Source organism: Jaculus jaculus, chromosome 7 (genome assembly GCF_020740685.1).
Source record: "Jaculus jaculus isolate mJacJac1 chromosome 7, mJacJac1.mat.Y.cur, whole genome shotgun sequence".
NCBI classification, from domain to species: domain Eukaryota; kingdom Metazoa; phylum Chordata; class Mammalia; order Rodentia; family Dipodidae; genus Jaculus; species Jaculus jaculus.
The window spans coordinates 136,877,397-136,894,954 of NC_059108.1; the positions used below are offsets into that span (position 1 = coordinate 136,877,397).

A 17,558-nucleotide genomic window follows, 5' to 3' on the forward strand; every position below is an offset into this window, starting at 1 on the left:
GGTGCACCAGGGCCTCTAGGCACTGCAAACGAATTCCAGACACGTGTGCCACCGTGTACATCTGGCTTTATGTGGGTACTGGGCAATTAACCCTGGGTCCTTTGGCTTTGTAGGCAAGCACCTTAACTGCCGAGCCATCCCTCCAGCCCTCTTTGGTGGTTTTTAAGACCTTCCCTTTATATTTGGTCTTACACAATTCTGAGGTCTGTTTCTGAATTCCTTTAGGTACTCTGCCTGAAGTGCCTAGGGCTTTCTAACCTGACATCTTCCACAAATTCTGGAAAATTCTCATCTGACAGTTTTTCAAATATTGCCCCTCTCCCATTTTCTCTCTGTTGTCCTTGGAACTCAGTGAGACCCTTCTCACTGTCCTTATGTGCTCTTTTAAAAATTTTATTTATTTATTTATTTGAGAGCGACACAGAGAGAAAGACAGATAGAGGGAGAGAGAGAGAATGGGCGCGCCAGGGCTTCCAGCCTCTGTAAGCGAATTTCAGACACGTGCATCCCCTTGTGCATCTGGCTAACATGGGACCTGGGGAACCGAGCCTCAAACCAGGGTCCTTAGGCTTCACAGGTGTGGTGGTTTGATTCAGGTGTCCCCCATAAACTTAGGTGTTCTGAATGCTAGGTTCCCAGCTGATGGATATTTGGGAATTAATGCCTCCTGGAGGGAGTGTATTGTTGGGGGCGGGCTTATGGTCTTTATAGCCAATTTCCCCATGCCAGTGTTTGACACACCCTCCTGTTGCTGTGTTCCACCTTACGTTGGCCAGGGGGTGATGTCCACCCTCTGCTCATGCCATCGTTTTTCCCTGCCATCGTGGAGCTTCCCCTCGAGCCTGTAAGCCAAAATAAATCTCTTTTTCCCAGAAGCTACTCTTGGTTGGGTGATTTCTACCAGCAATGCGAACCGGACTGCAACAACAGGCAAGCACTTAACTGCTGAGCCATCTCTCCAGCCCTAAAAAATATTTTTATTACAAGAGAGAGAGAGAGAGAAAGAGAGAAAGAGAGAGAAAGTATGAGTTCACTAAGGCTTCTTGCCGCTGCAGACAAATTCCAGACATGCACCACCTTGTGCATCTGGCTTTACACGGGTTATGGGGACTCCAACCCAGGCCATCAGCCTTTGTAAGCAAGCACCTTAAACCACTAAGCAATCTCTCCTCCCAACTGTGTATTTTATTACACTTTTATATTATCTTTTTATCTCTTCATGTTGTCTGTTTAATGTTATATTCAGGGTAGCATGTTGTCTTCAGAAATTCATTTAGCTTTTTTTGTTTGTTTGTTTTTTGTTTTTTTTTTTTGTTTTTCGAGGTAGGGTCTCACTCTCGTCCAAGCTGATCTGGAATTAACTCTGTCATCTCAAGGTGGCCTTGAACTCATGGCAATCCTCCTACCTCTGCCTCCCGAGTGCTGGGATTAAAGGCGTGCGCCACCACGCCCGGCTCATTTAGCTTTTTTATTTATTTTTTTTTATTTTTTTTATTTTTTAATTTAATTTATTAGTTTTCTTTTCAGTTCATTTAGCTTTTTTCAATACATGCTCCTTTCTCATATTTTCAGTTTCTTGCTTCCTTATATATTATACTAAATTATATTTCCTGTTCAGTAATTCTTGCATCTGAATTCTCTGCAGATATGTTGTTTGCTTACCCCTCCTGATACCATACTTGCTCTAATCCATGATAACATGATCTTTTACATATTTTGTTATTTTTAGTTTGACCATTTACAATCCACCTAGGGACATTCTGCCTACTAAGGCTGGTGAAGGGACCTTCTTCCAGAAAGGATTAATATTTATTCTCTCTGGTATCTGAGGACACATGGAGATAATTCTACTAAAATCTCAAGACTGAAGATTTTTGAGACCACACAAGCAGTTCTCCTTGCAAATCTCTATATATGAGGAAATGTTTTTCCACTGGACCCAGATCTGAGGTAGCTGATGGGAGAGTTATTGCCAATGTCCCCACTCAGCCTCAGGGGAACTCTCTTGGTTGTCTCTGGTATCATCACAGTCCTCAAGGTATGAAAGTCAGGCTGTACCCTTTGCTCACATTTCTTTTACCTGGCTGCTGGTAATTCTTAACTTCCTTTTTTTAAAAATATTTTTTATTTTTATTTATTTATTTGAGAGCGACAGACAGAGAAAGAGGGAGAGAGAGAATGGGTGTACCAGGGCCTCCAGCCACTGCAAACAAACTACAGATGTGTGCACCCCCTTGTGCATCTGGCTAACGTGGGTCCTGGGGAATCGAGCCTCGAACCAGGGTCCTTAGGTTTCACAGGCAAGCACTTAACCACTAAGCCATCTTTCCACCCCTTCTTAACTTTCTTGATAGCCCTATGATGTTCATTTAATAATGCTAGTAAATTTTATTTACTTTATTTCCATAGTAGTTCAAAGTATCTAACCCACTGTACTATGGGAAATAACATTCTTTTTGGGGGGGGGTGGTTTTCCAAGGTAGGGTCCCGCTCTAGCCCAGGCTGACTTGGAATTCACTATGGAGTCTCAGGGTGGCCTCGAACTCATGGCGATCCTCCTACGAACTCGTGGCGATCCTCCTTCCACTGCCTCCTGACTGCTGAGATTAAAGGTGTATGCCACCTCGCCCGGTTTGAGAAGTGACATTCTTATATTACAACTTCATCTTTGCTTTTGGATTTCATTTCCTTTTAACTTTTTAAATATTTATTTGTAAGCAGAGAGAGAAAGAGAGGAGATAGACAGAATGAGAATAGGCACACCAGGGCCTCCAGCCACTATGAATGAACTCCAGGTGTGTGTGCCACTTTGTGTATCTGGTTTTATGTGGGTACTAGGGAATTGAACCCAAGTTGTTGGGCTTTGCAGGCAAGTGCCTTAATCATTGAGCCACCTCTCCAGCCCCCCTCTTTAAAATTTTTTTAAAATGTTCTTATTTTTCTCTGTGTCTAATAGGTACCAGTTTAGTTTGAACAGCCTGTTTAACATAGACTGCTAGAGAATGGGTTGTAGTGCATTTACTGACATAACAAGTGCGTGTCTGCCATGTGCCAGGCCACACTCTAGGAGTTGGGGGAATAGAAGTGAGAAAAACAGGGCTGGAGAGATGGCTCAGCAGTGAAAGGCACTTACGTACAAAGTCTGCCAGCCCAGGTTCAATTCTCCAGGGAGGTTCATGTATCTGGAGTTGATCTGCAGTGGCAGGAAGCCCTGGCATGCCCATAATCTATTCTCTCCTCTCCTTAAAAATTAATAGAGATTTTTTTTTTAAGTGAGAAAAACCTACACATGCTCCCTGAGGTGCTTGAATTCTAGCTGAAGACATGGATAAAATAGGGCAGAAAATGATGAGCTAGGGAAAACAAATCAGGGAAAGGAAGCTTGCATTTGGGGAAAGAATAGTTTAGTAGTCATTTGAAGAGTGGATGGCATTTTAAACTGAAAGGATGTTTGAGCCTTCCAGAGCAAAGACCTAAAGGTTTCATAAATACTTGAAGATAAGGAATGCAAATTCTCTCTCCCTCTCTCTCCATGTATGTATGTGTGAATGAATGTATGTATGTATGTATGTATGTATGTATTATTTATCTGTCAATCTATATATTCACAAGTATTGGCAAATATTTCTTCTCTCTGAAACCCCAACCTGGTGTCTTACTTAACCCAAATATATTTTTGGTTTTCCAGTCAGAAGCACTGACTGGAAACTTCTGGAGACTTGTGCTCTGTGCCAGGAAGATAGATAAAGCCAAACCCTGGGCACTTTCCCTACTAGACACTTTCCCCGTGTTTCATGCAGGTCAGTAGGCCCAGCAGATGTCCACTGGCACAGGTAACAATCTGTGAAACCTGCGGTTATTGTCAGACTTGAAACCAGCAGAGGCGGATCGCATGCGTGTCACGCACAGTCACATGTCTGCTCTCATCCGTCACCCAGACTGGCTCTGATTTTGCAGTGTCAACTGATGAGTGTTCTGAGATCACCGAGATGCTACTAGAAGTGGAAGAAATGTGTAGTCAGAGTGGAACTGTGAGACTTGTGTACTTTGGGCTTAGGTAACATTGTAGTTAAAATTTAGAAATAAATTTATTCTCTAAAGTAAGTTGTACTCCTTTAATGAGATTGCCTTTGATTTGGGGGTCCTAAGAGTCGGGTTTCAATGTGGCTTCAATAATGGTGACTCACCGTGAGATCTCAGCCCACCTTCCCCGTCTACATCACAGGTCTTTCCTTGCCTTTCATATACAGGTTCACGTTGCTTAGGGCCTGAGTGACATCACAGTAAGACAAGCACTGAAGGACAACTACTTACGCTTTATCCCCTCGGTTTTCATGTCTCTAGCTCACCCATTGACCATGCCCTGCTGGACGTGCCCTTCCTTCGACTCCCTGAGGAGGTGCCCTCTGACTTCCGAGAGCAGCTGGACCACCCATTCTGAAGACACCAGCAGCCCCAGCGCGGGCCCTTCACACACAGACCTGCAGCTCCTCAACGCCGAGGAGCAGACAAGCAGCAGGGCCTCCGGGGCTGACTCGACCGGTAAGCCAGGGCTCCACGCCGTGGCGCTCTGCAGGTCCCGCGTAGCATTTCCAGGTCCTCTTGAAGGTCCTCTTAAATCCCTGCAGCCAGCTTTATTTGTAGAGTGAGCACAGGTGTGGCCATCCAGTCCAAAAGCTAGCATCCAGAATGGTTTGAAATTGCATAGGAAATATACATACACACACACACACACACACACACATACATACATACATACATACATATATGGAGACCTTTGGACAATGTATCGTAACATCTCAATGTGCTGTTTTCTGACTGCTTAGCACAATCACCATTCCCTGTCATTTATTTTCTCCCTGGGCTACTGCTGAACTGTATAATGTTCTCAAGGCTGAATCTTTCATCCTACCACCCACACATCGTTCCTCTTCAGCAGGAGGGAGCCGGGAGAATTAACGGTTATGTAAAATGGAATGAGAACCAGGGCTCAGCCCCTGTGTCTAGACTACAAATAACTTTGCAGTGAAATGCTTATTTGTTTGGGTCTTAACCAAGCTCTGTGCTGGTCTGTATTGTCCTGTAGTCCTCGGCGTTAAACTTTGCACCGGGCGTGGAAGGAATACTGGCTCTCTCTGCAGGTGGAATGCGGGTCTGCCGGCACGCAGGGTGGGAATGGCATTGGAAACATGTATGTTCTTGGTGTTTGGACTATGTGGCCCAATGGAATGTTGTCTTGTGAATGCAACGAGAATTACTACCATTGCTCTGTGGATGGAATTATCCATGATGTCAACATTTGTTTCTCTGTCTCAAAAGTGTGGTTCAGGAGTTTGTCTGTAGGTCTTTTTTCACATTTTGACGATGCTTGCTCTCTCGCAGAATGCCGCTGGATTCTGTAAGCATCCAGAGTGATCCTGCCTGTAGACTGGAGGGCTTAAACAGGATTTGGTTTGGTATTTGATAATATCGCAGGATATCCTAGTTCATCAGAGGTTCTGTCTTCGTCACCCACTGTTCTTTCTTTATAGCATTTTCATTTCCATGACTTATGGTCCTGGCCAGTGACTGTAAATAGCCAACAACGCCATTTCTACCAGGAGGAGCAGCTTAGGGGTGGGAGGCATCTGCAGCTGATGAGCTGCTGGGGAGAGGGGCTGGGCTGATCCCGTCACTGCTTCACCTTCAGCCTCCTCCAAGGAAAGCAGGCTGACCTTCCTGATCCTGGTTCTGCCACAGAGCCACTGTGTAACATCAGCAGGATCCTCGTGCTCCATGAGCATGTGCATGCACGTGTGTATTAGTTACTGTTCTCATCACTGAGAGGCAAATCTTGGTTCATGATTGAGGGGATACAGGCCTTCACTGTGGGAATGCACGGGAGCAGAGACAGTATAAGAAGCAGGGCCGGGGCTGAAGCGATGGTTTAGCGGTTACGGCGCTTGCCTACAAAGCCTGATTACCTAGGTTCAATTCCTCAGGACGTCATATAAGCCAGATGCACAAGGTAGCTTACATATCTGGAATTTGGTTACAGTGGCTGGAAGCCCTGGTATACCTTTTTTTTTTCTCTTTCTCATATATATATGTATATATATATATGTGTGTGTATATATATATATATAAACAGAGCCAGGCCATGAAGCTCAAGGCCAATCCCAATCCCAATCCCAATGACACACTTCCTCCTGAAGGTTCTTTAGCCTCACAAAACATTACCACCATCTGGGGACCAAGTGTTCAAACACAAGAGCGGGGGGGGGGGGGGGCCTCGCATTTCACATTCAAACAATAACTGTGTGTGTGTGTGTGTGTACGCATGTGCATGTGTGTGTTGCTGGGGATCAAACTCAGGGCCTCCTGTATGGTAGGCAAATGCTGTGCCCTGGGCTACAGTCATGTGGCTATTTCCATCCAGTGGTTAGGCTAGACTTGGATGAAGCCATTTCTCTGTCTGCCGTCAACAGGCTATGTGGAGCGACTAGGCATTTGTTCATGTCTCCCCAGGGAAAGTCACACAGCAGCTATACCCCAGCTGTATCTCTGGCCCAAGATCCTTACTGTCTTTATGGCTCATTTTTCTCACCTCACAAATGGGGATAATCAAAGTTCACACCCCACTTATCAGCTCTGAGTGAGATAACTCATGTAGAGCAGCCTACACGGTACCCAGCATGGGATCAGTGACGCGGGGGGGGGGGGGGGGCAGCTCTTCTACTTCCTCTCCTTGTCTCCTTGCCTTGGAGAGGCACACACGGGCCTTCGCTGAAGGAAAAGTGAAGACGGTCTCTGTCGGTTTTTTTTTCAGGTACTACTGTTTTTCATTAGGTGAAAGTTGCTCTAATTCTCAGAGGTTCAAATGATGAAAGTTAAATCGGCCTGGCCTGGACATACTGTTAGTAGGAATCATGATGTTATTGTTATGATTAGGAGGAGGAGTAACCGTAGTATGTTGCCCCTGAGTCACCCCCTTAGGGCCTGAATTGGACATTATTAATCTGTCAAAGTCATTGTAACAGTGTTACAATTCACAACAAGGAAGCCTCCTCCCTGGTTGCTTTGGTCGGAGCACTGGTAGGAAGCAGATGGTGCCTTAGATGGAGCATATTGGAAGAGAATTTAATGAAGAGACAGTTTACTCAGGAAACAAGAGTTGGAATCATACAGAAGCCCATGTGGGCTTTTCTCTGGCCACCCAGAGCGTGAGGATAGTTTCTGGACGGGTGCTCTGTGCAAAGAGATTATGGCGCCCAGGCCCAGCCTGCGTCCCTTGGCCCCAGCTGCTCCACAGCAGGCTGCAGGAAGCAAGCCACAGCCGCCTCCCTGTCACCTGCTAGGACTTCTGCATGGATTTGGCAGCCCCACAGGACAGTGTGATTTGAAGCATAATTGTGGAAAGCTTTTCTTCTCACTTTCCCACCAAGGGCATAATTGGAGGCGGAAGAAAAACAAATCCCTCACCTTGGTTAGATTACAGGGTACAGGGCCTGAGATGGAGAGTAGACGTGATGTTTGTTGCTGGGCTCTGCTGGGGCGATGACAGGAGAATTAGGAATAAACAAGATGTAAAAAAAAAAAAAAAAAAATCACACTCATTTCTCAGTCTCCCCTTTCTCTCCAGGGATCCTCTTTGTCTAACCAGCATGAGTACACTCTGTCATTCTCCCCAGGAAGAGTAATGCCACTGGGTTTGCATGGGTTTCTAAGCAGCAAGGGGATCAGGGGAGTGAGAACAGCCCTTTGAAATCCCTTCCAAGCAGGGAAGAGAAAACACACAAATGTTTGCAGTAGTTCCTGCTGCTTTGAGCAGTGACCTTTAGTTTGGGTTTTCTTGCACGCACAAGGAAAAAAAAAATGTAGATTTGAGCGTGGGATTAGAATGCTATAGGCTGAGTCCAGACTGGATACAATGTAGCACGGTTTAATGGTTATCTGTCAAAAGGATCCTTGAGTGAATGGCGTGAGACTGAAGATGACGAGGTTATCAGCATCCCAGACATTTGTATCCCATTCGTATTTAGGAGTCCGGCATTTTGCAAGGTGCATCCTGTATAGCAACCCTGGCTAAGCCAGGATGCCAGAGCCCATGGGTTAGGTCTGCTCCAATGTGCTTGTTTATTAAAGGCTTTGAAGGGCTGGGCATATGGCTCAGCAGGCAGGAGTAAGTGCAAGCCTGAGTGCCTGAGAAGACCTGATTCACATCGAGTTCGATTCCCTGCTACTCATGTAAGCAGCCGGGCCTGGCCGTGCACATGCATAACCTCAGCACTGTGGGAAACAGACCCGGGAGGACCCCTGGGACTCCGAAACGGGCCCTTCTGGGTTCAGAGATTCCATCTCAAGGAAATGTGCAGAGGAGCCAAAGGAGGAAGACATCCTACCTTCCCCTCTGGCCTTCACATGCACACAAGGGCACACACAGGTCCACAGTACACACACACACACACACACACACCACAGAGACTGAAAAAAATCCTGAAATCATACACACACAATGTGTACATAATTTATATTTACATGTGTGCACATATAAATATGTTTATATACATGTATAAATAAATTCACCATTCTTCCCTGGTCTGATCTAAATAGAAACTCAAACACATAAATTAGCTAGATTTACTTCAAATTACATGTGTTCATTTAAGCGTTGGAAAAAGCAGAGATCCAGAAAGAGATGTCTTGATGAACTTGAGCTTTCAGGATTAGATTTATAAAGTTATCTCTGCTTCAATTCCTGCTCTGCTCAACTTCTTGGCCTTTAAAAAAATTAATATATTACTTATTTATTAGAGAGAGAGAGAGAAAAAGAGGCAGATAGAGAGAATATGGGGGTACTAGGGTTTCTAGCCACTGCAAACAAACTCCAGATGCATGTACCACCTTGTGTTTCTGGCTAATGTGGTACTGGGGAATCAAACCTTGGTCCTCAGGCTTCACAGGTAAGCGCCTTAACCACTAAGCCATCTGTCTGTCCATGCCCCCTCTTGATCTTCTGAAAAGCATTTTTCCCCTACTTCTAGATCCAGCAGATGCTAAACTACATTCTACCATTCCTCTTTTGTATGTAAACATTTGTGGACTTTAAAACAAATTTAGAGCAGATGTTTTTGGTTCATTTGCATGCGACTGACCACAGTGGAATCCTGATAAACAGGAGGTTATCCCCAGAAACTTTCAACTCATTATTTATTCTCAGAAACAAGAGTCTATGTCAGATAAGGAGTTAATGGACTGCCGATGTCAGCTGTTTTGAAGTTCAGGAGGAATTTCTTGTCATTATTTGCTAAGGTTCTGATGAGAATGCCCGTAGGTATGTATCTCCTTACAAGATGTAACCTGCTTCTTTGTCTTGTCCTAATCCTGCTGCAGCTGGCAGAGCCTAAAGCAGAGTGAGGGGCCCCGTTCCCAGGCAAGCTGTGATTGCCATGGCATGAGGGGATTTCAGGGTGGTTGTCATAGTCTTAAGGTACATTTATGTCTTCTAATTTTTTTTCTTGAATATATTTAACACTATCATAGTATGCTTTATTTGGAAGGCAAAAATAAGTTCATTGTTTTTTGAATTTATTTCTCTAATTCTAGATTTCAGAGATTAATTATAATCTTCCTGAATAATCAAAATGGAAGAAGAGTGGATATTGTTTTTAAACAAATAACCTGTTTCTTTCTTTTTCATGATCAAATGCAAATTTAACCTGCTTTCTTGTTTCTTTTCCTATATAGTCATGTGTCCATTATCTGTGCACTTTGTATTTTAATCAGCATTAGCAAAACATCCCCACCCCTTAAAAAGAGGGGAAAAAACCCTTCTAACAATTGCTTTCTTTGAAAGTTTCTTTAGAGAAGTTCCTCTGGACAGAAATGTTTATGCCCACCACAGAAAACACAGACAAAAGTATAATATGGAGTTTTCCCATGAAGAACTGATCGGGGGGCTGAGAAGATGGCTTAGGTGGTGTGGTAGTTTGATTCAGGTGTCCCTCATAAACTTAGGTGTTCTGGATGCTAGGTTCCCCAGTTGATGGCAATTGGAAATTAAAGCCTCCTAGAGGCAGTGTATTGTTGGGGGTGGGCTTATGGGTGTTATAGCCAGTTTCCCCATGCCAGTGTTTGCCACACTCTCCTGTTGCTGTTGTCCACCTTATATGGGCCAGGGGATGATGTCCACCCTCTGCTCATGCCATCATTTTCTCCTGCCATCTTGGAGCTTCCCCTTGAGCCTATAAGCCAAAATAAACCTCTTTTTCCCACAAGCTGCTGTTGTTTGGGTGATTTCTACCAGCAATGTGAACCTGACTGCAACAGACGGTAAACTGCTTATCATCCAAGCATGAAGCCCTGAATTCAATCCCCAGAACCCACGTTAAAAAAAAAAAAAAAAAAAAAAACTGAACATGGTGGTATACACCTGTATTCTCAATACAGAGGTGGCAGAGACAATGGTATCTCTGGGATTGGTTGGCCCGCTGCCAGTCTTGCTCACCTCATGAGCTCCAATCCAATGAGAGACCTTATCTCCAAGGAGGTTGATGGTATCTGAAGGAATGATACCCAAGAAGTTTGTTTGCAGTGGCAGGAGGCCCTAGTGTGCCCATATATTCCCTCTCTCTCTCTTCGTATGTGTGTGTCTCTCCTCTCTGTCTCTCAAATAGAAAAAAATAAATAATTTTTTTTTCATAAAAATGACTCAGTAGCTAAAGGAGCTTGCTTGCAAAGCCTTATGGCCTGGGTTCAGTTCCCCAGTACCCACATAAAGCCAGCTACACAAAGTAGCGCATGCATCTAGTATTTCTTTGCAGCATAAAGAGGTCCTGACTCTCTCTCAAATAAATAAGTAAATAAGTACGTTTTTAAAATAGTAAAAGAGAATACTGTATTAGAAACTCATGAAATTCATTTCCAATGCTTGATATGTGTTTCAGTATAAATCGTTTCTTTTTCAAGTCCTAGGTCCTTGCTTTTGTAGTCAGTACACTGTCTCATCAGTAGTTAAGAACCACTGGCTCATTGGCCCTCTGCTCTTACTCAGTAAAGCTAGGGCTGATTTTACACTGAATGACTCATTCATTCCATAGATGAAGATCTGCTTGTCACAGGCACTGGGCTAAGACTGTCACAATGAGGAAGGTGGATCTTCAAGCAGCTTGCATTCTCCTGGGTGCCATGGATATACGGGAAATCCGGTCAGCATAATTGTAGTATAAAGGCAGAGGACTTCTTTGACAGGACAGATTGAGAGAAGTGTAGGGAAGCAGCAGGCCGGAGCTGCCCTTTCTGGGATGAGAAGTTTGTCTGGAGAACTGGCTACGTTTGAAGGAACATTTGCAAAGGCCTTAAAGTCAGGGGAAGCCTAGCGAGTTCTGAGAGTGGAAAGTTCCTCAGCTTGATTGATTAAAGGATATTGTTCATCCCCAGTGTGGGGAGGTTTATCTGGGCAGTCACATCTTCAGTGACGACGGAGCTGCTTGGGATCTATGCTGTCCAGTATGGTGGCTGTTGATCACATGTTGATAAACAGCACTTTAGATGAGGCTAGTGGGAAGAATTCAATTTTTAGTTTTCATTAATTTAAACAGCCACATGTGGGAAGTGGCTGGGTGTCAGAAAGCATGCGATCCTGGACTCTGGGGAGGGCAGAATGAACACACGGTGCTTTGGAAGCTAGCTCACGCATGCCTGAGAGCAGCAGCCACTAAAGGTCACGATGTGATCAGGTGTGGAAAACAGTGTGGCCGGGCCAGACACACAGGCTCATACCAGATACCAGGCAGGGTCCAGGCAAGCTAGGTGATGGCCTGGACCAGTGTAGAGCTACTGGACAAAAGTTCCTCAAGTGGGCAGAATCCCAATCACAGTTTCCCCTGCTACATGCGCCTCTCTTCGTGCTCTTGACTGAGTAATTCCTCCCCCACAGGACAAAGTCCTACTGACGGTGTAAGATTGAATTCAAGCGATGCGTTCTCAAAACTCCTCACTTTGTGTGAGGTATGCTTCTAAAGGCATCTAAAGCCATCTCAAGCAGGTCCTCTGACTTCTGCTGCAGGTCATGAGCTCTGTACCTTTGTACCTTTGGTACAGGAGCGACATCAAATCCCTACAAGACTACTGGGTCCTTCAAGGCAGTGATGATGTTTTTGTTTAGATTGTCCCCACATGGTTCTCAGCACAGTGCCTCAGCCAAGCTGTCCAGCGGATGTTTGTTTATGATCTCCCCTTTGCCCACCCGACTGCAGCGTGCCACCCGAGGGAGGGCCCGGGAAAGCTTATCTCGAGGACCTTGGTCCCAAGTACTTGAGTCTAAAGAGAATTGAGTCACCCTTTTAGCACAGTAGATGGAACGTCAGTCTCATAAAAACAGAATTGACTTGGGTTGCCTGAGCTCACGGAAGGATCAGTATGCCTTTGGCTAGAGATCTTACTACATCTGTCCTTGGAAGAGGAAAAAATATATGTAAAGAAAAACGGCTGGTTCAAAGTCCAAATTTGTACTTCATGGATGTAAAATGACCAGCTTGCTAGAACAGGACCACGGTTTTCAGCCACGTTCAGTGGTTCCGCGTGTCGCTTGCTCAGCAGGGCTGGGCCGGCCGCCGGAGGGAAGACTCAAAGCCGCTGTCCACTCAGAAGAAAACAACATTCATGATCCACACAACATGCCGAATTTATGTTTTTCTCACAGAAAGCCTTAAGTTCAGTTACTCTACCAGGACAATGTAATAATGTTTGGTTTTGTAATGTGTGTAACATTGATCTATTTTGGTGTTAGTTTTTCAATAAAGTTTCAATTATGGGGAAAAAAAGAGAATTGAGAAAAATAAAATTCTTCTCCAATAGGTTTTTTTTTTTTTTTTTTTTTTTTTTTTTTGTTTTTCGAGGTAGGGTCTCACTCTAGCTCAGGCTGACCTGGAATTCACTATGTAGTCTCAGGGTGGCCTCGAACTCACGGCGATCCTCCTACCTCTGCCTCCCGAGTGCTGGGATTAAAGGCATTCACCACCACACCTGGCTCTCCAGTAGATTTTTGAATATGGGTTTTTTTTTCTTTTTTTTAAGATTTTATTTAGGGCTGGAGAGATGGCTTAGCAGTTAAGGTACTTCCTTGTGAAGCCTAAGGACCCAGGTTTGATTCCCCAGTACCCATGTAAGCCAGATGCACAAAGTGGCACATGTGTCTGGAATTATTTGCAGTGGCTGGAGGCCCTGATGTGCCTCTTTCTCTTTCTCTAATAAACAAATAAAATAAAAAATAGATTTTACGTATTTATGAGAGAGAAGCAGAGAATAGCTGTGCCAGGGCCTACTGCCACTGCAAACAAACTCCAGACGCATGCGCCACTTTATGCATCTGGCTTCACGTGGGTACTGGGGAATTGAACCCAGGCCATCAGGCTTTGTCAGCAAGTGCCTTCAACTGCTGAGCTATCTCTCCAGCTTATATGTAGGTTTTTTAAATAGGTTATCAAAGACACCTGCAAAGGATCATGTCTTCCACCTTAAGTACTTCCTAGAGGAATTTATGCCTCCATACACTCCTACACATGTGCATGAATGTACACATACTTGTGAACACATGCAACGAAACAAAACACAAAAAGAAAGACAGCCATTGTCTTAAGATCATGATAGGCCAGGGCACCACACCAGTTCTGCCATTTCCCTGCAGGCCATTTAACCTCAGTGAACTCTCTTACCTCAGCTTTGTTATGGAAAGTGCAGTAGTAATCAAACTGAGCTTGTAGATTTGTTCTGAAGGTTAGTGAGACCAGGCATATGAAATCCCTGGGACATAAGGGTAATACAACATACTTTTCAGAATTCCTCATGATTTAAAGCCAAGGCTTTGTGAATAGAAAAAGTTTAAGTTTTACAAAAAGCCAAATTCATCTAGAAAACAGTTGGATTTAAAGTCTAGTTTTTACTTACTAGTTTTACATTGCTAGTTTTTACGTACTGTCTTCATGAAAGGGTGGTCTTGGCTGGGGAGATGGGTCAGTAGTCAAAAGCACTTACTGTGGAAGTCTGAAGACCCTGAATTTGGATCTCCAGAACCCAGGCAATAGCTGGATGCAGTAGTGCAGGTGTCTGTAATCCCGACCTATGGCAAACTAGGAAGAAGAAAGAGCCACGCGAATTCGGGAAGTTCTGGGTCAGCTGGTCTGACATACACAGCAGCCAGCAAGAGAGACGCGGTCTCAAGCACGGTGGATGTCAAGGACCGAGACTCTGAGGTTAGCCGCTGACCTCCACTTGGGTGCTGTGGCATGTAAGCACACACGCGCACACTCACTGCCACCACCAGAAAAGGGCAATTTCTTTTTAGTTAAATTCTCTTTCTTTTCTTTTTTCTTTCTTCTTCTTCTTCTTCTTCTTCTTTTTTTTTTTTTTTTGGTTTTTCAAGGTAGGGTCTTGCTGTAGCCCAAGATGGCCTAGAATTCACTATGTAGTCTCAGGGTGGCCTTGAACTCATGGTGATCCTCCTACCTCTGCCTCCCAAATGCTGGGACTAAAGGCGTGCAACACCACACCTGGCTTAATTAACTTTTTAAGTCAATACAAAGTAATAGGTTTTTTTGGTTTTTTTTTTGGCGTGTGTGAGTAGAGTTGTGGTATGTTGTATTTGGTATGTGCACATGCACATACATGCAGAGACAGTGGAGAACGTCATATGTCCTTTTCTTTTTACTCACCTGTCTATTTCCTTGAGACATGGAACCATTTAACCATTTACAGTCAGCAAGCTCCAGTGATTCCCCAGCACCCCTGCCTCTTGCAGGCAGGGGTCACAGGTGTGCATGGCCATGCTGCTTTCAACTCTAGGGGGTTGAGCTTTGGTTGTCTCCAGCCGAAAGGCCCTCGTGCTTGAGCAGCAAGTACTCCAACCACTGAGCCATCTCCCCAGACCCATGTGATAACATTGGCGTACACACATGTCATTGTACTTAGTTCTGATTTCTGCTTTGTATAAAGTGGTTGCCGCAAGCAACGATTTAGTTTGAGCCCAAACGTGTCCCTCGGAGGCTCGGTGCTTTTCCTTCTGCCAGTTGTCCTTTGCCCAGAGGATCCTGGGACTAGAGGTGATCCTGCAGTCCAGTGCCCGTCACAGTGCCTGCTGTGTGCATGTCACTGCGTTCTCCAGAGCACTCAGTCAGGAGCTGTTAATGTTTGCTCTTGTTTGGTAGACTTTGTCCCCTGTTCAAAGCCTTGGTCCTGGGACCAAGGAAAGATTCCCTTTGTGCTGAAAACACCCTCCACGCTTCCTGATGACTAACCCCGCCCCCCCCCCTTAGAAGAGGCCGCTGCCCCTGCCTGGAGGCACTTTGGGCCACTGAAATGCAAGGGTCATGTCAGTACTGACTTCCACAGGCTTCCTCTCCCTGTCAGAGCGTCCCTCCTGTCCTCTCCGCTCGCCACCTCGGGCCCTGGCTTGGCCTGTGTTCTGCCCCTTGCTTTCACATGTGCCCACCTTAAAGATCGTGGCACATGCGCCCAAGCCTCTAGAATCCTCTGCACAGACAGCCCCAAGGCCTCTTCTAGAATCTGCGCTCCCAAGTGTGGGCCACACAGCTGGTGTGTCACCCTTAGACATTGGCGGCGAGAAGTAGACCTTGGAGAGGTTCTTGGGGGTTTTGTACTGGCACACGAAGCCTTCACCACACAAGACAGGCCAGCTTAGGGGAGAGGCAAGAGCAGGAAGCAGATAGGGCACGGGCCTCTGCACTGCAAGGAATCCAAGTATCAGGATACCATTTTGGCCTTCTGGGTTGTTCTACCAATATTAAGAATATTATTATACCAATTGGTATTCTAATATATATCATGTAGCATTATGTGAGCAATTAATTTGTAATGGATTATATACTGAAACTAATTAAATTATATACTGTCCTCCAGGCGACTAAGCCGCTGTAACCATACCAAGATTGCAGACTCAACCTAGTTCAAGGTCACTTGGATTCATGTCATCACTGCAGGTTGGAGCCAGGGTGTACTTCTCTAAGAGGTTCTAAAGGTCCTCAGGTTTTTGGCATTCCATTGGTCAGTGGGGAGTGAGGTCCATGTTCTGCTGGTCAGTGGGGAGAGGAGGTCCGTGTTCTGCTGGTCAGTGGGGAGAGGAGGTCCGTGTTCTGTTGGTCAGTGGGGAGAGGAGGTCGGTGTTCTGCTGGCCAGTGGGAAGTGGAGGTCCATGTTCCATTAGCCAGAACTCTGGGTCTGGCCACTTCTCATTGCAGGAAGGATTGGGAAAGAGAATCCAACTCTGAACCCAGAAGAAGCCACAAGTGTCCATGAGAGAGCTGTGTCAGATAGGATAATGTTGCACAGCCCCCAGGAGAGAGGCTGACCTTTAGCCAGTGTGTCTCCCCACATTTAATGTACAATTCTGATGGGTTTCAGCACATGCACACCTGTGAAGTCATCTTCATAATCAGGATAATGAGCTCGCCCACCCCCTGCAGTTCTAGTGAGCCCTTCCCCCTCACTGTCTCCTGACATACCCCCCAAACGCTTCTACCTGCTTTCTGACACTACTTATTAGTTCGCATTTTTAAGAATGTTATACAAACGAGGGGGTAAAATAGGTCCTCTGATGTGCCTGGCTCCTTCCCTCAGCATAATTATTTTGAGTGACATTGATGTCAAATGTGTCCGTAATCCACTCCTGTCTATGGATAAGTAGTTTTCCATCATCTTGTTACAGTGGTTCTTATTTTATTCATTTGTTGTTATTTTGCACGTATTTGCACATGGTGTGTGTGTGTGCATGTACTTGCCTGTCTGTGTGGAGGACATGTGTGTGCATGCATGCGGAGGCCAGATGTCATTGTTGGGGGTGTTCTTTAGCCCCCACCTTAGGTGAGACAGGGTCCCTCACGAAACCTAAAGCTTCCCAGTTGGCCTAGACTAGGGAGCTAACCAGTGAGCCCTAAGCTTTTCCTGTCTCCACCTCCCCTGTGCTGGGATTACAGGCATGAGCCGCCACATCTGGCATTTTCTGTGGTTACTAGGGATTCAAACTCAGGTCATGGTTGCACAACAAGCACTCCCTCTCCAAGCCTTCTGTCTCCCCAGCCCTCATTTATTTCAAGACCAAAATAAAGGTAACTCCGTGTCTGTGGGACAGGTAAGTCATTCTTTCTTGACACTTTGCCTTCTGGTCTGCAAAAGCTAAAAGCCTCCACGGGGCAGGTCAGAAGACACAGCCCTGAGCATGTGGCCCAGAGCTGCAGTCACATGGGAAGGTCTGGATGGGTGGATGCTGTGCTGCCCTTGGCTCCGAACGTCAGCTTGGGCAGACTTAACCAAGTTCTCCCTACCTGATGTAGACCTGCATTGTACCCCAGAGGCCTCCTGGGTACAAAGGCAACATGATGTTTCATCCCACGAGTGAATATTTGAGCACTGTACTGTCATTCGCTGGCTTGGAGCTGCTGACCAGCCTTGTGCCAGGTTAATCTCGGGGCAGTACACCTTGGACAGTGTCCCCTCTGAGCTCACAAACCTTCCCTGGTTTCCTCTGCCTAAACTCGGAACCCCTGTGGGTCTTACTGTACCCAAGC

At 45.5% G+C, this 17,558-nt stretch overlaps 1 protein-coding gene across 2 annotated transcripts in view; it reads left to right on the forward strand.

The window, feature by feature from the left end:
- Positions 1 to 17,558, forward strand: part of Ston2 (stonin 2) — a 158,601-nt gene that overhangs the window by 57,233 nt on the left and 83,810 nt on the right. For both annotated transcript variants that reach the window (XM_045154759.1, XM_045154760.1), the window contains exon 4: positions 4,345 to 4,542. In XM_045154759.1, coding sequence (XP_045010694.1) covers positions 4,345 to 4,542 — 198 coding nt within the window. The remainder of the gene's footprint in view (positions 1 to 4,344; positions 4,543 to 17,558) is intronic.